The sequence below is a fragment of the Ranitomeya imitator genome, chromosome 1 (assembly GCF_032444005.1).
Source record: "Ranitomeya imitator isolate aRanImi1 chromosome 1, aRanImi1.pri, whole genome shotgun sequence".
NCBI lineage: Eukaryota > Metazoa > Chordata > Amphibia > Anura > Dendrobatidae > Ranitomeya > Ranitomeya imitator.
In genome coordinates, this window is record NC_091282.1 from 56028674 (window position 1) to 56052337 (window position 23664).

The following is a 23664-nucleotide window of genomic DNA, read 5'->3' on the forward strand; positions in this document are numbered from 1 at the left end:
TTGCTGCAGTGTTTCCTGTGTAAGCAGAATTTATGGCAAAAACTTAAAAATGGTAATGACTAGTGATGAGCGAGTGTGCTAGCCACGAGCACCATGCTCAATTTACCATGCACGGTAATGTTGTAGCCATATGGGCTACTGGCATTACTGTAATTGGCCGGCCGCATTCCATCTTTGCATCTATATAAGATCCGGTGACGTGGTGTTCGGCACACTGTCCTCAGGAAGCAGGCCAGGAAGAGAAAGGCATGCGGTAAGGGACGGGTAAAGTCTATCTGCTGCTGATGGTCCACGCAGAAACCGAGGCCATGGGCCAAGTGAAACTGTGCCTGCTGCGGGAGCACAACAAACACACATCCACGAGACCTAGCTTTCTGACCCACTTTGCACGGGGAAGCGGGACACCACTCTAGAAGCCAGAAAAGTGCAAACACAGTCGGTTGGATGGCTAGCAGATAATGTTTCCAGTATGTTTCCCAGCACCACCCTGTCTTTCACATGTTCAAGTCTCACTAGCCAAGAGTCTGGACCACATAATCCTCAGCCTGATCCTCCTTACTTCCTATTCCCAGCAGCGAAAAAGGTGTCAGAGATGCCTCCAGAAGTCTTCCCCATGCTGTTCCCATTCCATTTGAGCACTGTTTCCATCCATTTCAGCGATTTTCCTCACCTCCAGACCTCCTATTAGGGTCTTTTGGAAAAATGTTGGAGTTTCCCATTAACATCCATTATACTCGTTACTTGAGTCGAGCCCGTTCCGACTGTCCAACCTGCTTGATTTGAGCATTTTAGTGCTCGCTCATAACTAATAAAGAACTTAACACAGGACATGCCTTCTCTAACCTCCTACTATGGGTGGTCACTACAGGTTATTGCCTTCTCTAACCTCCTACTATGGGTGGTCACTACAGGTTATTGCCTTCTCTAACCTCCTACTATGGGTGGTCACTACAGGTTATTGCATTCTCAAACCTCCTACTATGGGTGGTCACTACAGGTTATTGCCTTCTCTAACCTCCTACTATGGTGGCCACTATGCTTATTGCCTTCTTTAACCTCCTACTATGGGTGGTCACTACAGGTTATTGCCTTCTCTAACCTTCTAGTATGGGGGGACGCTACAGGTTATTGCCTTCTCTAACATCCTACTATGGGTGGTCACTACAGGTTATTGCCTTCTCTAACCTCCTAGTATGCGGGGACGCTACAGGTTATTGCCTTCTCTAACATCCTACTATGGGTGGTCACTACAGGTTATTGCCTTCTCTAACCTCCTACTATGGTGGTCACTATGCTTATTGCCTTCTTTAACCTCCTACTATGGGTGGTCACTACAGGTTATTTCCTTCTCCAATCTCCTACTATGCGTGGTCACTACAGGTTATTGCCTTCTCTAACCTCCTAGTATGGGGGGACGCTACAGGTTATTGCCTTCTATAACCTCTTGGTATGGGGGGACACTACAGGTTATTGCCTTCACTAACCTCCTAGTATGATAGGACACTACAGGTTATTGCCTTCTCTAACCTCCAGTATGGGGAGACACTACAGGTTATTGCCTGCAACATAAGCATAATTCTCTGAAACGCTCTGTGCTGCCTATATCTAATTTAGGCACTGTTCTCCCAATTTGTCTCCATACCCCTAAACATATTTAATGCAGGTACTGTATTACCAGTAAGTGATCAAGTATTAACAATACATTTCACTGCAAATTTGAATACAATTTGGATAATTAAAATGGTTTTGACATCACAAATCATGTGGGGGAAACAGAAGTCACCGCTAGAGCCTAGGGTTACCATTCTGTGCTAATTTCCTAACATTTCCAGGGTGTCATGATCCAGGCCGGGTTTTGGTTTTGTCTTTCCTTTCTGGTCTGATCATGTCAGGGGTTAACTTTCCCTGCCTCGTTCCCGTGTCCGGTCTGCTATATCTTGGTGCTGCTACCTGTGTTCAGTGCCAGTTATATTGCTTGCCTTCCGCGTGCTAGCTGGCTCTGGCGAGTTCCTGATCTGTTCTGCTGCGCTTTTCTGACTCGACCCATTTCTGTGGACCTTCCACTTACCCGTTACTGCCCCTTTTTCCCTTGTGTTTTTGGATTCCCCAATATTGACTTTAGCTTGGCTCTGGCCTGATTCCGTCTCTCCCTTCTGGTATATCTGCTACTGACCAGTACTGATCTTTTGCTCTCGTCTGACTCTGCTTCTTGTTTTTCCCTTGATACTGTGTTATCTCCTGGTATTGACTCGGCTCTCTAACTACTCCGCTGCCACCTAGTGGTAGCTCCGCTGTATTACTATGGATCTGCTTCACAGCAGGATTTTCAGCTCACTCTCCACTCTGTTGCCATCTAGTGGAGTCTGTGTTACTCAGCATTAACCCTCAGTACTACAGTGTGACACAGGGATTTAATATTTTTCTGACTTGTTCTTCTATAATTCTGTTTTCCTGCGGCCACCACTAGGGGGAGCTAAGTATACATGGATTTATACAGCTGGTTTCTGTATAATTCTGTACATAATTAGCTCCCTCTAGTGGTGGCTATAGACAGCTCCTATGACATGGCACTCACACTTCAGGCCCCAAACCAATAATGACTGATGAACATATAATAATTAATATATTAATTCTATACTATAATATTTCAAGGACCACACATACTCACATGGAGAGGACTTTCACATTGATGATGTCCTTCCTCAACTCCAAGCATTTTGTCGAGTTGAAACTCAAAGGACCTTCATAAAACTCAAAATACCTACAGGAGAAAAGATCAGAAATGCGTTAGATGAACAGAAGTAATGCAGGAAGTAACAAAATATAATATATGACATTTAGAATAGGTAGAAGTAAAAAGGTCCGGCACCAGGAAAAGGAAAAATGAAAACATATAACTTTTATGGTTTATGATAAAAACATGATAGAGAGGTACAAAGAATTGAAAAATCAATTGGATCCATAAGCTTACGCGTTTCGGGTTGACACAACCTTTATTCATAGCTTTTCATACAACTTTAAGCATTAGGGAATTGTTATATTGGACAGTTCTCTATAATATAAGAGTAAGTTCAGCCCAGACCCTCTAAGAGACAGACAAGAGACAGTCTGAGATTTATTATGGAGGCAATGACCGCTGTAACCCGGGCTGTTAACGTCCCCCATGTTTGCCAGGAGCCCACCAACTTTTGGTCCTCCGTCATGATTGCTTAGTCTTCAAAGATGTTAAATGGATTTCCAGGACTAAGATATTGATAACATATTCCGGGGACGGGTCATTAATATTAAATCAGTTTTGGCCTGACATGGACACCCCCAATAAGCAGATGTTACCGGGTGTGCGGAGAGGTGAGGCTCAAGTACTTCCTATGGCTGCAGGTCCAGGCATGATTGATGGTGGTCCAGAGGTCACCAGGGTCAAAGTTCTGGACAATCTCAGTCCTTTCTGCAGAATGTACCCCTATAAAGGTACGTAAGTGTAAAGGCACTTCACACCCATTAGGCAGTTGTAGGGTAAGATACCAACAGTACTTCTGCACTGTATGCAAATGAAGGCTCAAGAGTCCACTGGGCGTGTCTGGACCATCTAAGTGTCCTGGTTAATCTCCATATAGCTTGGCCCCAGATCTGTTGATTCACACAAGAACTGAAAACCGGCACATGCGCAAAGTAGAAGTGAGTAGAAAGAGTGGTAGGATCCCACTCCAGTGGCCAAGTCAGTAGTCCATGGACAAACTTCCTCCTAGCTGGGGCATCAAAAATGTATCCCCATCGACATCATGCACAGAACCATAATGATAAAGTAGCAATATCACAGGGCTGACTACAAAGAAGAGACCCGCAGTGGTATGGTATGTGTGAGATAAGTCACCGCCGGAGATGACTGGAAACGGTTGTCTCAAGAGCGCTCGGCCAAAAGAGCCCTCCTGCATATGGAAGAGACCGCCAAGATGGCTCTTGGACAAACAATCGGGTGAATCACTGGTCTGCCGACAGCCATCTAATGTGTAGATCCGGTAGATCGGTGGTGGTCTAGATCCTTAGCACTCCACCGATCGCTCAAAAACTGATCAGACGCCTGCAGTTCACCAAGCGGACACGCTCTACTCCGGCATGAGCGCACCACAGAGCCAAATCCGAGCTCCATTAGTCTGTGGGGGGCACGTTTCAACAATATTGCATCAGTTTTCTCATGCAAAAAAATGTCACAAATCTTGCTGCACAACATCTTTCCTCCCAAAAAAATCCAAATTTTTGCAATTTTATCACACTCCTGCAAATTCTCAAAAGTGTGTGTGGTTACTTATGCAAATTAGATTTTAGCCAGATTGATCAATTAGGTGGTGTAACATTTGTAGACGAGTGTAAAATTATAAGATGTGCACATTTTAGTAAACAGCAGACAACACTTTATAAAAGTTACGGCAACAAAGGAACTCAAGGAAAAGTGACCTTTAAAAGTTGCCTCTTAGTAACTTTCCCTTTAAGGGTCCATGTTTCAGTCACACAAACTAAGCATCTCTGCCCCCAGAGCAGTTTTGAGCAATTGGTGGGAGTCTCAGGACCAAGACCTCAACTGACCTGCAAGAGGTGGAGAAGGATGGAAAATTAATTTTAAAAAAAGTTAAGGATAAACTTTAAATACTGGATTTAATGGACTCTGGCAGAAGTTTTTTTGTTGTGAATTCCGCTCTTGGGCTCCCTCCGGTGGTTGTAAGTGGCACTTTTGTGAGTTCTGCTCTTGGGCTCCCTCTTGTGGTTTCTAGTGGTATGGCTGCTCCTTGGAGTTAGCTGTCATCAGCTGCCTCCACTTATCTTCTCTTCTGCTCGGCTATTTAGGTCTGGCTCTGTCTTCAGCCAGTTCCACTTGTAAATGGTTCCTGGTTGGATTCACATCTCTTTGGAGTTCCCTGTTATCCTGACCAGTTCAGCTAAGCTAAGTTTTTGCTTGCTCTTTTCTGTCCATAGATTGTGGACTTTTCCATTCTGTGCTTTCTATGTTTGTCCAGCTTATCAGTGTGAATTAATTCTGTCTTGCTGGAAGATCTGGGAGGCAGATTTGCCCTCCACACCTTTAGTCAGGTGTGGAGTTTTTATTTTGTAAACTCTGCGTGGATTTGTGTAGTGTTTTATACTGACCGCACAGTATTCCATCCTGTCCTATCTATTTAGCTAGACTGGCCTCCTGTGCTCATCCTGGTTTCATTGTGTGTATGTCTTTTCCCTCTCCACTCACAGTCATTATTTGTGGGGGGCTAATCTATCCTTTGGGGATTTTCTCTGAGCCAAGATAGTTTTCCTGCTTCTTTCTTTAGGGGTAGTTAGCTCTTAGGCTGTGACGAGATGCCTAGGGAGAGTTAGGAGCATTCCACGGCTACTTCTAGTGTTGTGTTGAGCTAAGGCTACGTTCACATTAGCGTTGCGCGCCGCTGCGTCGGCGACGCAACGCACGACGCATAAAAAAACGCGTGCGTCGTTTTTTGACGAAAATTGGACGCATGAAAAATGCAACTTGTTGCATTTTCTTGCGTCCGACGCTAGCGTCGGAAACGACGCACGTGTCGGAAAACGCGACAAAAAAAACGCACGCGTCCCCCATGTTAAACATAGGGGCGCGTCGCCGCTGCGTCGCCGACGCAACAGCGACGCACATTAGCGGAAGCTAATGTGAACGTAGCCTTAGGGACTGCGGTCAGTACAGTTACCACGTCCTTTAGAGCTCGTTCCATGTTGCTCCTAGACCACCGTATCATAACAGTACAAGTGGCCAAAAATGAATTAAATGCATCTCAAAAGAAGAAAAAGAAAGTTCTGAACCATTTTTTTTTCTGTGCTTTGGTTTGTCTTTTTTTTTTCTTTTCCTCTTGATATCTGGGTGGGTCAGGATATATGCTTTGGCATGGATGTTCAGGGTTTGTTTTCTCGTGTGGATCAACTTGCTGCAAGAGTACAGAGTATCCAGGACTATGTTGTCCAGACTCCGGCTTTAGAGCCTAGAATTCCTACTCCTGATTTGTTTTTTGGGGACAGATCCAAGTTTTTGAACTTTAAAAATAACTGCAAATTGTTTTTTGCTTTGAAACCCCGTTCTTCTGGTGATCCCATTCAGCAAGCAAAAATCATCATATCCTTGCTGCGTGGAGACCCTCAAGACTGGGCTTTTTCTCTTGAAACAGGGGATCCGGCATTATTGAACGTAGATGCATTTTTTCAAGCGCTCGGATTATTGTATGACGAACCTAATTCTGTGGATCATGCAGAAAAAAATCTGTTGGCCCTGTGTCAAGGTCAGGAAGCGGCAGAGTTATACTGCCAGAAATTTAGAAAATGGTCTGTGCTCACTAAATGGAATGAAGAGGCTCTGGCTGCTATTTTCAGAAAAGGTCTTTCTGAAACCCTTAAAGATGTTATGGTGGGCTTTCCTACGCCTGCCGGTTTGAGTGAATCTATGTCTCTAGCCATTCAGATTGATCGGCGTCTGCGCGAGCGCAAAGCTGTGCACCATATGGCAGTATCCTCTGAGCAAAGTCCTGAACCTATGCAATGTGATAGGATTTTGACTAGAATAGAACGGCAGGAATTCAGACGTCAGAATAGGCTGTGTTTTTACTGTGGTGATTCGGCTCATGTTATCTCTGATTGCCCTAAGCGTACGTAAGAGAGTCGCTAGGTCTGTTACCATTAGTACTATACAGCCTAAATTTCTCTTATCTGTGACCCTGATTTGCTCATTGTCGTCCTTTTCTGTCATGGCATTTGTGGATTCAGGCGCTGCCCTGAACTTAATGGACTTAGAATTCGCCAGGCGCTGTGGTTTTTCCTTGCAGCCTTTGCAGAGCCCTATTCCTTTGAGGGGCATTGATGCTACACCCTTGGCCAAGGATAAACCTCAGTACTGGACACAGATGACTATGTACATGGCTCCTGCACATCAGGAAGATTGCCGTTTTCTGGTGTTGCATAACCTGCATGATGTTGTTGTACTGGGATTTCCATGGTTACAGGAACATAATCCGGTGCTGGATTGGAAAACTATGTCGGTGACTAGTTGGGATTGTCGAGGAGTACATAGTGACGTTCCTTTGATGTCAATTTCCTCTTCCCCCTCTTCTGAGGTCCCTGAGTTTTTGTCGGATTTCCAGGATGTATTTGATGCCCAAGTCCAGTTCCCTTCCTCCACATAGGGACTGTGATTGTGCTATTAACTTGATTCCTGGTTGTAAGTTCCCTAAGGGCCGACTTTTCAATCTGTCTGTGCCAGAGCATGCCGCCATGCGGAGCTATGTTAAGGAATCTTTGCAGAAAGGGCATATTCGGCCCTCTTCGTCACCATTGGGAGCAGGTTTCTTTTTTGTTGCTAAGAAGGATGGCTCCTTGAGACCCTGTATTGATTATCGTCTTCTTAATAAGATCACGGTCAAATTCCAATACCCCTTGCCTTTGCTTACTGATTTGTTTGCTCAGATTAAGGGGGCTAGTTGGTTTACTAAGATTGACCTACTATTGGTTTACTACTTCTAGTGTTGTGTTGAGCTTAGGGACTGCGGTCAGTACAGTTACCACGTCCTTCAGAGCTCGTTCCATGTTGCTCCTAGACCACCGTATCATAACAGTACAAGTGGCCAAAAATGAATTAAATGCATCTCAAAAAAAGGAAAAAGTTCTGAACCATTTTTTTTTCTGTGGTTTGGTTTGTCTTTTTTTTTTCTTTTCCTCTTGATATCTGGGTGGTTCAGGATATATGCTTTGGCATGGATGTTCAGGGTTTGTTTTCTCGTGTGGATCAACTTGCTGCAAGAGTACAGAGTATCCAGGACTGCGGTCAGTACAGTTACCACGTCCTTCAGAGCTCGTTCCGTGTTGCTCCTAGACCACCGTATCATAACAGTTTTTGTTTAGTAATCTGACCGGGGATGTATCATTTACTAGGCTGTCTGTTGCTGCTTCAATAAAATAAGTGTTTTATCAGCAGGAGATTATCACTACAGGACTAGGTGTCTCATGCCTGCTAGTCAATTGCTCAGTGTAACCCCGCCCCCACCTCTGATTAGCAGCTTTTTGTCAATTTACAGTGTACACAGAGAGCGACCAATCAGTGGTGTGGGCGGGGTTATACAAGGCTCAGCATTCCAAGCTCTGCTAGATCTGCAGCAGAAGAAACCGTGATTGTTCCAAAATAACAGAAATAGCCCAGTAAGTGATACATCGCTGGAATCGGGGTCTCAGCCTCTACGTCATGCTGCTTTCAAATTAAATAGCAAAAGTTTCCTGATAGATTTGCTTTAAGTAGTATATTCTGTAAATTTACACCCTGCAGAAAATATATTTGTAGAACTTTCTAAGACGCATGCACAACATATAGATAAATGGAACGGATTTTGGTTTGTTGGACACTAGGAATATAGTAGAGGGACTTCCCAGTGATAGGTCTTCTCTTGTCGGCTCAGTGCTTGGAGCTCACATGTCACACACATCCCCTGCACAGCCGTGCCCCCGGCAGCTTAGCCGAGACATTAATAGAATATTCTTATCTCAGCCCACCTCAGCTATGTTAATTATTTCCTGTTTATCTTGATCTCTATGTCCTGTCCTCATGGGGGCAATGGCTACTATACAAGTCATGGCCAGTGGGGGGATCGTAATATCCAAAGCTGTGAAATCCATGTCTGTGCCTGCCCCTTCTGTTTCCCATTCTGGTGCAGGTAGCGCGGTGCCTTCGCTGCAGACTCTGCGGGCAACGACGCGAACGTCTGGTGTATTTGCTGGGACTTGTGGTACAATCCAGGCAGGGAGCTAGGGGGTTAAGTTCTGTCTCCAGTTAATAGTAAGTCATTGCTTTTAGCCCTGTACAGGTCTGTTATCTATTTATTCTCCTGAATCCCTGTTTCCTCTGCCAGTTATAAGCTCCACTTTACCTGGTTCCAGAGGCGTAGCTATGGTTTTGGTTCAGGTGGGCGAAGCTTCTGAGTGGGCCCCTAACCAGGTAACCTTGATTATAACTGGGTGACGCGCCCTAATAGTGGAGGAGAACCTCAGCAGATGACCGCGATGTTACTGAAGATAATCTCTATATAAAGACCAACATGGATATTACCGCCATATGGTCAGCGGTAGATACCAGTCCTACAGAACATATAACAGATCACTGCACAGTTACAGATAATGTCTTACCGCTGACGTTCTTTATAATGGAATTGTTCACTTTTCACGTCTTTTCCATCTGGCCCAGACCGACATGACAACTTCTTCCAGCCAGGACTCGTCTGCAGAGAAAACAACAAAGACACATTTCACTTCTCATATTCCAGCCCCATCACCATCTATTCCCAACCTGCACAAACTCCTCATCCTGCTGATACCCCAATACTGAGCCGCTGCTGCCATATGTGTCCCTATTACTGCACCTGATACCCCAATACTGAGCCGCTGCTGCCGTATGTGTCCCTATTACTGCACCTGATACCCAAATACTGAGCCACTGCTGCCGTATGTGTCCCTATTACTGCCCCTGATACCCCAATACTGAGCCGCTGCTGCCATATGTGTCCCTATTACTATCCCTGATACCCAAATACTGAGCCGCTGCTGCCATATGTGTCCCTATTACTATCCCTGATACCCAAATACTGAGCCGCTGCTGCCGTATGTGTCCCTATTACTGCACCTGATACCCAAATACTGAGCCACTGCTGCCGTATGTGTCCCTATTACTGCCCCTGATACCCCAATACTGAGCCGCTGCTGCCATATGTGTCCCTATTACTATCCCTGATACCCAAATACTGAGCCGCTGCTGCCGTATGTGTCCCTATTACTGCACCTGATACCCAAATACTGAGCCGCTGCTGCCGTATGTGTCCATATTACTGCACCTGATACCCCAATACTGAGCCACTGCTGCCGTATGTGTCCCTATTACTGCCCATGATACCCCAATACTGAGCCTCTGCTGCCGTATGTGTCCCTATTACTGCCCCTAATATCCCAATACTGAGCCACTGCTGCCGTATGTGTTCCTATTACTGCCCCTGATACCCCAATACTGAGCCGCTGCTGCCGTATGTGTCCCTATTACTGCCCCTGATACCCCAATACTGAGCCGCTGCTGCCGTATGTGTCCCTATTACTGCCCCTGGTACCCCAATACTGAGCCACTGCTGCCGTATGTGTCCCTATTACTGCCCCTGATACCCCAATATTGAGCCACTGCTGCCGTATGTGTCCCTATTACTGCCCCTGGTACCCCAATACTGAGCCGCTGCTGCCGTATGTGTCCCCACTACTGCCCCTGATACCCCAATACTGAGACGCTGCTGCCATATGTGTCCCTATTACTGCCCCTGATACCCCAATACTGAGACGCTGCTGCCGTATGTGTCCCTATTACTGCACCTGCTGTGTAGTTCTCTGTACCCTCTAAAGTAATGCCGGGTGCAAGTGCCCTAGAAAACAGTGCCCACATTTTGCCCCCTAGAAAGTAGTATTGCCGTGTGTCCCTTTGATAGTAACAGTAACCTGAGTTCCCCTATAACAATAAGTGCCCACTTTACATTTAATAATGCCCTGAGTCTTCCCCTTTACAGCTTCCCTATACACAGTATAATGCCCCCTAACTGTATAGTACCACCCACACAGTATACTGACCCCTTATTAGCCTAAAAAACTGTTTGATGGCTCCAACACTGTATGATGGCCCGCTCACTGTAATCCCCCAAACTGTATGATGCTCCTTCACTGTAATCCCCACACTGTATGATGGCCCCATAGATAGTCCTCAATATAGTACAAGGCAGCACCCCTATTGGCAGACCCTGTAGTATAAGAGAGTACCCCTATAGGCAGACCCTGTAGTATAAGACAGTACCTCATAGGCAGACCCTGTAGTATAAGGTAGCACCCCATAGGCAGACCCTGTGGTATAAGACAACACCCCTATTGGCAGACCCTGTAGTATAAGACAGTACCTCATAGGCAGACCCTGTAGCATAAGGCAGCACCCCATAGGCAGACCCTGTAGTATAAGGCAGCACCCCATAGGCAGACCCTGTAGTATTAAGCAGCACCCCCATAGGCAGACCCTGTAGTATTAAGCAGAAACCCCATAGGCAGATCCTGTAGTATAAGGCAGCACCCTCCTATACGCAGATCCTGTAGTATAAGGCAACCCCATAGGCCCATAGGCAGATCCTGTATATAAGGCAGCACCCCCATAGGCAGATCCTGTATATAAGGCAGCACCCCCCCATAGGCAGAGCCTATATATAAGGCAGCACCGCCACATAGGCAGATCCTGTATATAAGGCAGCACCCCCCCATAGGCAGATCCTGTATATAAGGTAGCACTCCCATAGGCAGATCCTGTAAATAAGGCAGCACCCCCCATAGGCAGAGCCTATATATAAGGCAGCACCCCCCCCCAATAGGCAGATCCTGTATATAAGGCAGCACCCTCCGCCCAATAGGCAGATCCTGTATATAAGGCAGCACCCCCCCATAGCCAGATCCTGTATATAAGGCAGCACCCCCCCAATAGGCAGATCCTGCATATAAGGCAGCACCCCCCCAATAGGCAGATCCTGTATATAAGGCAGCACCCCCCCAATAGGCAGATCCTGTATATAAGGCAGCACCCCCCCCCAATAGGCAGATCCTGTATATAAGGCAGCACCCCCCATAGCCAGGTCCTGTATATAAGGGAGCACCCCCCAATAGGCAGATCCTGTATATAAGGCAGCACCCCCAATAGGCAGATCCTGTATATAAGGCACCCCCTAATGGGCAGATCCTGTATATAAGGCAGCACCCCCCTTAGCCAGATCCTGTATATAAGGCACCTTCCCAATAGGAATATCCTGTATATAAGGCAGCAACCCCAATAGGAAGATCCTGTATATAAGGCAGCACCCCCCAAATAGGTAGATCCTGTATATAAGGCAGCACCCCCCCCAATAGTCAGATCCTGTATATAAGGCAGCACCCCCCATAGGCAGATCCTGCATATAAGGCAGCACCCCCCCATAGGCAGATCCTGTATATAAGGCAGCACCCCCCCAATAGTCAGATCCTGTATATAAGGCAGCACCCCCCATAGGCAGATCCTGTATATAAGGCAGCACCCCCCATAGGCAGATCCTATATATAAGGCAGCACCCCCCCAATAGGCAGATCCTGTATATAAGGCAGCACCCCCCATAGGCAGATCCTGTATATAAGGCAGCACCCCCCCATAGGCAAATCCTGCATATAAGGCAGCACCCCCCCCCCAATAGGCAGATCCTGTATATAAGGCAGCACCCCCCATAGGCAGATCCTGTATATAAGGCAGCACCCTCATAGGCAGATCCTGTATATAAGGCAGCACCCCCCCATAGGCAGATCCTGTATATAAGGCAGCACCCCCCCATAGGCAGATACTGTATATAAGGCAGCACCCCCATAGGCAGATCCTGTATATAAGGCAGCACCCCCATAGGCAGATCCTGTATATAAGGCAGCACCCCCATAGGCAGATCCTGTATATAAGGCAGCACCCCCCATAGGCAGATACTGTATATAAGGCAGCACCCCCATAGGCAGATCCTGTATATAAGGCAGCACCCCCCCCCCATAGGCAGATCCTGTATATAAGGCAGCACCCCCCATAGGCAGATCCTGTATATAAGGCAGCACCCCCCCATAGGCAGATCCTGTATATAAGGCAGCACCCCCCATAGGCAGATCCTGTATATAAGGCAGCACCCCCCCATAGGCAGATCCTGTATATAAGGCAGCACCCCCCCATAGGCAGATCCTATAAACAAAACTCACCTCTCTTCCTCCTTGTTCCAGCGGCGCTCCCTGCTCCCGCTCATCTACTGACAGCCCACTAGGGTTTATCCCAACAATTATCTTTCTCCTGTCCTGATAGTTTGCTTCAATGTATCAGTGCAGGTAAAATGTCCACACTTTTTAGCTCACAGAGCATGATTTTGACTGGTTACAATTGTAGCCAACATGGCTGTGTAGTATTCTATCTTTATGGGACTTTTTTGCTTTCAGAATATTAACAATTTATACTCCCATTCACTTAAAGCAAGCAGAGATAGACCAGGAAAAAGAAAGCTTCACTGTGTCACGAATGTGATTTGTGGTTCAATCTCTCACTGCTTGAAGATCTAGAATGTGAATGTTGTGATCTGATCCTGCTCATGCAGCTGAAGATTTGTTACAATGTATCAGTTTAGATACAAATGTTAAGAAATTGGAACTCTTCGTTAGATTATGATTCTTTTTTTTTTTTAACAGTAAAATTATAAAACTATTTTTACTACTGTGGAGGATGGAGCCCTAATCTCAGGGTTTTGCAGGGGGTATCTATAGTGGCAGGCAGTCAGTATTTTCCAGACTCAGGGGTACAGGGATATGTCAGTATTTAGTGTACCGGTGTTCATCTCCGCATAACTATTTCTGACAGGTCCTGTAATAACACTCGCACTTCAGCTGTGCACGGATAGAGTTTCAGATCCGGAGGAAGAAGTAATTATGGGCCGCACTGATCGTTCACCCCCCGCCCGGACTATTCAGTGACATGACGATTTATTGTACGGCAGCCGATGGTGGAGCCCTATAGGACCCATTCTCACTCTAGGTGGACTGCTGAAGATAACCTGGCCCAATCACATCAGATGATCGGCCGGTCTCAACAAAACTGGCAGTTTTGGCCCATTTTCATCTAATCCATGGCCTTTGGGCTCATACCCGTCACCGTAAAAAAAATGGTCCGATATCGGTCCAGAAAAGTCAGACGAGTTTTATGCAAAGTGGCATGCGATTTTCATGCGAGTACAATCCGATTTTTAACACCTAGCATCCGATTTACATCCGATTGCAGTGCGATTTTAACATGAGCTTTTACATAGCGCATTTCTCTGTCATTTACACATCGTTTTCAAAGGAAATAATCTTCAAAATACATACACACACATATATACCGTATATACTCAAGTATAAGCCGACCCCCCTAAATTTGCCACAAAAAACTGGGAAAACTTAATGACTTGAGTATAAGCCTAGGGTGGAAAATGCAGCAGCTACCGGTAAGTGTCGAAAGTAAAAATAGATACCAATAAAAGTAAAATTAATTGAGACATCAGTAGGTTAAGTGTTTTTAAATATTGATATTGAATCAAGAGCCCCATATAACGCTCCATAAAGTTTATGATGGGCCCCATAAGATGCTCCATATTAAATTATGCCCCATATAATCCTGCATAAAGGTTAATAATGGCCCCATAAGATGCTCCATAGACACATTTGCCCCATATAGTGCTGCACAAATGTTGATTATGGACCCATAAGATGCTTCATACAGACACTTGCCCCATACAATGCTCCACAAACGTTAATTATGGCCCCATAAGATGCTCCATAAAGATATTTGCCCCATACAGTGCTGCACAAACGTTGATAATGGCCCCATAAGATGCTCCATATAGGCTCTTGCCCCATATAATGCTGCACAAACGTTGATAATGGCCCCATAAGATGCTCCATACAGACACTTGCCCCATTTGCTGTTGCTGCAATAAAAAAAAAAATCACATACTCACCTCTCATCGCTCAGGCCCCCGGCACTTGCTATATTCACCTGCTCCACACTCCGGTGCCGCTCCATCTTCAGCGTCTTCTGCACTGATGTTCAGGCAGAGGGCGCGCACTAACCACGTCACCGCGCCCTCTGACCTGAGCGTCACTGCAGAAGACGCTGAAGACGGAGCGGCAACAAGGAAAGGTGACTATTGCACAGCGCTCCCCCACCCCATTATACTCACCTGCTCCTGGCGCGGTCCCTGCAAGTCCCTGATTCCCAGGTACCTCAGCTTCTTCCTGTATTGAGTGGTCACCGTTACCGCTCATTACAGTAATGAATATGCGGCTTTGTATTGCACGTTTTCTTTGGGATGATTTATATCTAGTAGTGCATGACATTTATTTTGCATACAAGTGGTTATATATTTGATCCACCGAGTCCATGAGTCCCTGCTCATCTGCAGCTTTTTTCTCAGCTCAGATCAGGCTAAATGGCTGCATGCTGCGGTTGTCCTCGTATCTCAGACGAGACTCACCAATGCATAACAATGGGTGTGATAAAAAATAAATAAATAAATAAATCGCACAGCACATAAATATAATATTAAACCTGGGTCCAAATTTATGCAACCACATACAAATATAATAAGTACCACTAATAGAATACAGGTATATAGAAGGGTAACACTAGGAATTTATATTGCACAAAGCCACACTGCAGATCTCTGCATAAGGTATAGGGTGTGCCAATATAAAGTGCAACAGTGCTAATTGGAAATAGAAACTAGTTCATGAAGACTTCTTATTTGCTTATAATTATATTTATGTTCCATTTTATATATGTTTATTATTTGTTATCATGTTTCAACTGTTGCCATGTTTGGCTAATATTAAGATTAGGGCACTTATGTGTATAGCAATTAGGATTAGAGTAATTGTTTACCGCTTTATTTGTTTCTTTGAGCTGCAGTGTATCTGAAGTTGAATATTTGCTCTCTGCATCCTTAATTTCCCCTGAGCTGCGGCTGGGCGGTTGTGCGCGTGCGCGGCTTTCCTTGGCTCCGGCTTCATTCATAGCGGCGTCTGTCTCCCTGGTGACGTGGTCCCCGCCTTCCCCAACCACGTGATCCACGTGGGCGGGGTTTGGCGTTGTGCGCGTTGTCGGGGTGACGCTGGATGGATGGGTCCGCGGTCAGGGTGGCTGCGCATGCGCCTAGATGCCACTCAGCTTCTTTCACTCAGGGGCAATTAGTATACTATATAAACTAAGCCCTAGTCAGGCCTCTGTATACGCCCCCGGAAGAAGGCATTTAGCCGAAACGTACGTAGGGACTGAGCACTTATAGGTATGTGGAACCTCTTATAATTATCTAGACCTTATTTATGTCATCTATGGCGCCACTGGTGTTGAAATAGCGGTGGTTACAACAGGGCACTGTCTGCACTTTAGTGGTTTTTCTACCATCGCTGCTCTTTTCTGCTATATGAAGTTTACTAGTCCCAGTGTGGTAGTGTGCAAATACTAATAGCGGCGGTTATAACAGGGCACTGTCTGCACTTTAGTTTTTTTACCATCGCTGTTTTTTTTTTTTCTGCTATACGAAGTTTACTAGTCCCAGTGTGGTAGTGTGCAATACTAATAGCGGCGGATATAACAGGGCACTGTCTGCACTTTAGTGTTTTTTTACCATCGTTGCTTTTTTCTGTAGTGATATTTCTTAGTATATCCGCCACTCATTGGCAGTTCCTAGTATATATTTTATATTATATGTTTTTGCATCTTACAAGAACGTCTGGTATTACTTTTTTTAGGGACCTAGGTTTTTTTCTATTTCCAATTAGCACTGTTGCACTTTATATTGGCACACCCTATACCTTATGCAGAGATCTGCAGTGTGGCTTTGTGCAATATAAATTCCTAGTGTTACCCTTCTATATACCTGTATTCTATTAGTGGTACTTATTATATTTGTATGTGGTTGCATAAATTTGGACCCAGGTTTAATATTATATTGGCACTGTTTCACTTTATATTTGCACATATATATTATTATTTTTTTATTATATGTTTTCTCCTGTTTAACTTTTTTTACATCTCTTTACATCTTTTTACACAATTTTTACATAATTTACACTATATATATATATATATATATATATATATATATATATATATATATATATATATTTTTTTTTTTTTTTTTTTTTTCATATTCTTGAATTTTGTGGCACTTTTCACACATATCATAGTTGGGTAGTGCAATATACACATATCATATATTTTAATATATAGTGGTATCTATTAATTTGGTATATATATTTTTCTATTTCAGTACTTGTAGTGTATTATATATTTTATATCTGGGTATCTATTATTTTTTGCACATTTTGTATACCATATAGGGTCTATTTTTTGAGGTATCTTATCATACCATTATAGTGTGCTCTTATTTTTATCAGCTTTAATTGTGTATGTTACTATTTGTCTATATTTTGTATTATCAATAAAATTAATTATTTCTATATAAGTCTTTGTATTGCACGTTTTCTTTGGGATGATTTATAGCACGGTGGATCAGTGGTTAGCACTGCAGCCTTGCAGCGCTGGAATCCTGGGTTCAAATCCCACCAAGGACAACATCTGCAAAGAGTTTGTGCCCTGTGTTTGTGTGGGTTTCCTCTGGGTTCTCCACATTCCAAAAACATACTGATAGGGAATTTAGATTGTGAGCCCCATCAGGGACAGCGATGAAAATGTGTGCAACCTGTATTATATACAAAATAAAGATTATTTTTCCTATCGCCACGACAGCACCCCTACGAGAGAGGGGATCCGCCCACCTTCCGGACAGGAACCTACAGGATTTAAAGGGGCGGTCCCCCTCACCACTCCAGTTTGGGTTCCTGTCCGGACGGCGGGAACCTGCATCAGCAGTCTTACCCGGGCCTCCATGCCTCCGCGCGGTATCTTTTAGGAAAGGCGGAATCGGGGGCTCGGAAGCAGCGTCAGGGGTGTCCTGCGTGCAGACCCCCCCCTCGTCTGGCCATGAGGAGCGCGTCCCAGGAGTCGGGCAGTGCCGTCCTGGTCCGCGGTTGCGTGCGGTGTGCAGCGTCCACACCGGCGCTGGTGAACCCGGAAGTAGTTGGTGCGCTTTCGGGGTAAGCCGGGGGAGGAGCGCTGCAGCGCTGTAAAAGAGCGACGCCTAAGGTAGGAGGCGCGCAACCATGTCCTCAGTAGGGGACGCCGAGCACCCTCATGGAGAGGGAACGGAACAGCGCAGTAAGAGCGGTAGCGGCCGCTCAAGGAGAAGCAGCAGCAGCGTGGTACGGGGGCAGCAGCGTGCGAGCGCCCCAGCGTCACATTTGGATCCTACTCCTCCAGAACCGGTATTCACAGGATCAGCCTTATGGTGAGTGTTAAATCAGACACCTGGTGCTGATATGGTCTGTTATTTGTGCTCTGTTTTAGGGAAAAAAGACCACAAAATCTAAGCACAAGCAATGTGCTCTATGCATGACTCCAATGCCTGACAGTTATACCAAAAGGCTGTGTCAGGCTTGCATCTGTCAGACCTTAGAAGAGGAAGCTCCCCTTCGGTCATCAGACCTTAGAGCGGTCATCAGGGAGGAAATTAGCTATTCCCTTAGAGGCAGCCGCCAGGAAAGGTCGGGCAGGGACATATCGCCAGGATCTAGTCTGTCCCTGCAAGAAGGGGAATGTTCCCGCTCTTCATCTCCATCCTCCTCAGATGAAGAGGGAAGGCCTTGTTTCTCGGTGGACAACATGGACATGTTAGTTAAAGGAGTCCGAGCTACCATGGGTGTTGCAGAGAGCAAGGAACCAAGGTCCGCACAGGACATAATGTTTGCGGGCTTGTGCCAGAGGAGTCGTAAGGCGTTCCCGGTGGTGGATACGGTTAAGACTCTTATAAAGAGAGAATGGGATAAGCAGGATAAGGGTTTCCTTCCGTCATCAGCTAAAAGAAGGTATCCCTTTGAAGATAATGAGCTGGCAGAGTGGATGAAAGTCCCGAAAGTGGATGCGGCGGTGGCTTCTACGTCTAAAGCCGGTACCTTGCCGCTGGAGGACGTGGGCCTTCTGAAAGATCCATCAGATAGGAAGGCGGACATGTTCTTGAGGAAAGTATGGGAATCAACTGCAGGGGCCTTCAAACCTGCTATCTTTAGCACGTGTACGGCTAGATCCGTCATGGTGTGGATATCCCAACTGGAAGAACAGCTGAAGTCCAAGGTGCCCAGAGACAAGATGTTGAACTCACTTTCGCAAATACGTGAAGGGGTGGCGTATTTAGCGGACGCATCAGTGGATTCTTTAAAATTAGCAGCAAGATCAGCAGGTCTCTCAAACGCTGCTCGCCGAGCCCTATGGCTTAAGACCTGGAAAGGGGATGCCCAGGCGAAAGCTAAACTGTGTACAATACCATGTAGGGGTGAGTACCTGTTTGGCCCAGTATTGGATGATATCCTAGCTAAGGCTGAGGATAGGAAGAAAGGTTTTTTTAAAGCTTTCAATCCTACCTTTAGGAATACCTTCAGGAGATGCTTCCAATACCGAAGACCTTACTACAACCGAGACTGGGAACCATCAGACCCAAAAAAGAAAGGTTCGGACTTTAATGCTTCGTCATCTTCCTCAAGAAGAAGAAGAAACTATCGTTAATAGAGATCTTCCAGTAGGGGGCAGGTTAAAATTCTTCTATGCTCAGTGGGCCAAAATAACTTCGAGCAATTGGGTGCTGGGTATAATCAATTCAGGGTTAAAATTAGAGTTCCGGGAAAGACCTTCTGAATTTTATATCTTGACTGCCCCTGATTCCTTAGACCAACAAAAGGCCCTTGAAAAAGAGGTCCAAATGTTAAGACGGAAGAAAGTCATAGTGGAGGTTCCAAAACATCAACAGGGGAAAGGGTTCTATTCCCCTTTATTTTTAATCTCCAAGCCAGATGGATCCTTTAGAACCATCATAAACTTACGGAGATTAAACAAACATCTAGAGTATCATGCCTTTAAGATGGAATCTATTAAAACGGCAACTAAACTTCTCTTTCCCAGATGTTATATGACAGTCCTGGATTTAAAAGATGCGTATTACCATCTGCCCATTCACCAGGATCATCAACAATTCCTCAGAATGGCGGTGCACTTAAACGACCAGGTCAGACACTTTCAGTTTGCTGCAATGCCCTTTGGTCTATCTATGGCATCGAGGGTGTTTACTAAAGTCATGGCAGAAGTAATGGCCTATGTCAGAGAACAGTATACGTTAATTATACCCTACTTGGATGACTTCCTGGTAGTGGGGAATTCCTTTTGCCAGTGTAGTACTCGCCTAAATCATGTAATATCTTCCTTACAGGACTTGGGTTGGATAGTCAATATGGAGAAGTCAAGACTCGACCCATCAACAACTCAGACTTTCCTAGGTATTCTGCTGGATTCGGAAGTGCAACAATGTTTCCTTCCGGAGGAGAAAAAGCAGAGGATTGTGCACAAAGTCAGTACGGTAACAAGGAAGCCAGATCTGACTTTAAGAGACGCTATGTCCCTTCTGGGATCCCTAACGTCCTGCATACCAGCCGTCCAGTGGGCTCAATTCCACACTCGAGTGTTGCAGGCCCAAGTCTTGGATACAGAGAGGAGTCTTCAAGGGCAATTAGGCAGAAGACTCAGGCTGTCCACCACCACTCTACACAGTCTGAGATGGTGGTTAAACAGAAGACATTTAGGGAAAGGAGTACGCTGGAGTGTAGTACCAGACAACACGGTCACAACCGATGCCAGTCCAATAGGTTGGGGAGCTCACATAGGAGATGTCTGGACTCAAGGGCAATGGTCTCTCTTAGAGGCTCAAGAGTCCTCAAACTGGAAAGAGCTCACGGCAGTGAAGAAGGCCTTACTCAGGTTGCTTCCATTTCTGCAGGATTCACATGTAAGAATCCAGACAGACAACACAACAGTAGTGGCGTATCTCAACCATCAAGGGGGTACAAGGTCAAGATCCCTAATGAACACCGCCACAGACATACTCGAAATAGCCGAAACCCACTTTCGCTCTCTATCAGCTGTTCACATTCGGGGAGAGCTCAACACAGAGGCAGATTACCTCAGCCGTCATTCTCTACGTCAGGGAGAATGGGTTCTAGACAGATAGTGGACCTGTGGGGATTGCCCGTTATCGATCTATTCGCAACGAGAGAGAACAGGCAGACCAGGAAGTTCGCTTCTCTTCGGGTGGCGGACAAGCCCTGTATAATAGACTCCCTTCAAATACACTGGGATTTTCCTCTGGCTTACGCGTTCCCCCCCCCCAATGTGTCTGATCCCGATAGTCCTCAGGAAGATCAGGGAGGAGAGGGCGAGAGTGATCCTGATTGCCCCCTTTTGGCCCAGGAGGGCATGGTTCTCGTTACTCAGAGCAATGTCTGTGTCCGACCCCTGGGTACTGCCAACCAGCCCGGAGCTTCTTTCTCAGGGTCCATTCAGTTACCCCAATGTGGAATCCCTGCATCTGACGGCGTGGAATTTGAGAGGGAGTTATTGAGGAGAAGAGGGTTTTCAGAGGCTCTCATATCTACCCTTTTAAATAGTCGGAAAGAAGTCACCACTAAAATCTATGCTAAAACTTGGAAAAAGTTCCTTGCCTTCTACCAAAATCCCTTTTCTGGCAAGGTTCCAATTCCGGCTATTCTGGAGTTTTTACAGAAAGGCCGAGAATTGGGCTTGGCGGTAAATACCCTTAGAGTCCAAGTATCAGCTTTGGGAGCGTTATATAACAGCGATGTGGCGGGAAATAGATGGGTTTCCCGATTTATCAGGGCCACTGAACGTAGTAACCCAGTGTATATTCCTAGATTACCACCATGGGATTTAAATTTGGTTTTAGACGCCTTAACAGAACCCCCCTTTGAGCCATTAGATTCTGTCTCCATAAAAAATTTAACTTTAAAGACAGCCTTCCTAGTAGCCCTGACCTCTGCTAGGAGAGTGAGTGACTTACAAGCTTTGTCGATAGACCCTCCTTATTTAATGGTCTTTCAGGACAGGGTAGTGTTAAAACCTGATCCAGCATACCTACCAAAAGTAGCTTCCAAATTTCATAGAAGTCAGGAAATAATTTTACCATCTTTCTGTAACAATCCGAATTCAGATGACGAGCAGAAATATCACATGTTAGATGTCAGAAGAACTCTATTAGAATACCTACACAAGACAGAACCATGGAGGCAGAGTAGGGCTCTGTTTGTTTCCTTTCAGAATCCAAGGAAAGGGGCGAGTGTAACTAAAGCGTCTATCGCCAGATGGATAAGAGATGCTATATATCTTGCTTATACTGCTAAAGGCCAGACACCACCAGATGGCATCAGGGCCAACTCCACTCGAGCCATGGCCTCATCCTGGGCGGAAAGAGCGGACGTCTCCATAGACGTAATATGTAAGGCGGCAATGTGGTCATCTCCTTCCACCTTTTATAGACATTATCGCCTTGATTTATCTTCAGAGGCCAATTTAGTTTTTGGCCGTACAGTACTTAGTGCTGTAGTCCCTCCCAGGTGATTGATCTTTGAAAATCTCTCGTAGGGGTGCTGTCGTGGCGATAGGAAAAACGTTTTTTACGTACCGGTAATAGGATTTTACGGAGCCACGACAGCACCCGCACATATTCCCCCCGTAGTTATTCACTGGTTTCTGCACCCTTTGGGGAAAGTGTGCTTGTTAACCCCTTCCCGACCCATGACGCCACGTAGGCGTCATGAAATTCGGTGCCAATCCGACCCATGACGCCTATGTGGCGTCATGGAAAGATTGCGTCCCTGCAGGCCGGGTGAAAGGGTTAACTCCCATTTCACCCGATCTGCAGGGACAGGGGGAGTGGTAGTTTAGCCCAGGGGGGGTGGCTTCACCCCCCCGTGGCTACGATCGCTCTGATTGGCTGTTGAAAGTGAAACTGCCAATCAGAGCGATTTGTAATATTTCACCTATTATAACGGGTGAAATATTACAATCCAGCCATGGCCGATGCTGCAATATCATCGGCCATGGCTGGAAATACTAATGTGCCCCCACCCCACCCCACCGATCGCCCCCCCAGCCCTCCGATCTGCCCGGTACACTGCCCCGCTCCCCTCCGTCCTGTGCTCCGCTCCCCCCCGTGCTCTTGTCCGCTCACCCCCGTGCTCCAATCACCCCCCCTGCACTCCGATCCACCCCCCCGTGTTCCACCCCCCCGTGCTCCGTTCCACCCTCCCCGTGCTCCCCCCCCCACCCCACCATACTTACAGATCCTGCCGGGGTCCGTCCGTCTTCTCCCCGGGCGCCGCCATCTTCCAAAATGGCGGGCGCATGCGCAGTGCGCCTGCCGAATCTGCCGGCCGGCAGATTCGTTCCAAAGTGCATTTTGATCACTGAGATATAATCTATCACAGTGATCAAAATAAAAAAAATAATAAATGACCCCTCCCCCCTTTGTCACCCCCATAGGTAGGGACAATAAAAAAATAAAGAATTTTTTTTCCACTAATGTTAGAATAGGGTTAGGGGTAGGGTTAGGGCTAGGGTTAGGGGTAGGGTTAAGGGTAGGGGTAGGGTTAGGGGTAGGGTTAGGGGTAGGGTTAGGGCTAGGGGTAGGGTTAGGGGTAGGGTTAGGGCTAGGGTTAGGGCTAGGGTTAGGGTTTCGGTATGTGCACACGTATTCTGGTCCTCTGCGGATTTTTCCACTGCGGATTTGATAAATCCGCAGTGCTAAACCGCTGCGGATTTATGGCGGATTTACCGCGTTTTTTCTGCGCATTTCACTGCAGTTTTACAACTGCGATTTTCTATTGGAGCAGTTGTAAAACCGCTGCGGAATCCGCACAAAGAAGTGACATGCTGCGGAATGTAAACCGCTGCGTTTCCGTGCAGTTTTTCCGCAGCATGTGTACAGCGATTTTTGTTTCCCATAGGTTTACATTGAACTGTAAACTCATGGGAAACTGCTGCGGATCCGCAGTGTTTTCCGCAGCGTGTGCACATACCTTTAGAATTAGGCTATGTGCCCACACTGCGGATTGGCCGCTGCGGATTCGCAGCAGTGG

At 46.1% G+C, this 23664-nt stretch overlaps 1 protein-coding gene across 2 annotated transcripts in view; it reads right to left on the reverse strand.

Moving 5' to 3' along the window:
• Positions 1-23664, reverse strand: part of ST8SIA5 (ST8 alpha-N-acetyl-neuraminide alpha-2,8-sialyltransferase 5) — a 119089-nt gene that overhangs the window by 51382 nt on the left and 44043 nt on the right. For both annotated transcript variants that reach the window (XM_069746881.1, XM_069746870.1), the window contains one exon: positions 2669-2761. In XM_069746881.1, the coding sequence (XP_069602982.1) occupies positions 2669-2761 (93 nt within the window). The remainder of the gene's footprint in view (positions 1-2668; positions 2762-23664) is intronic.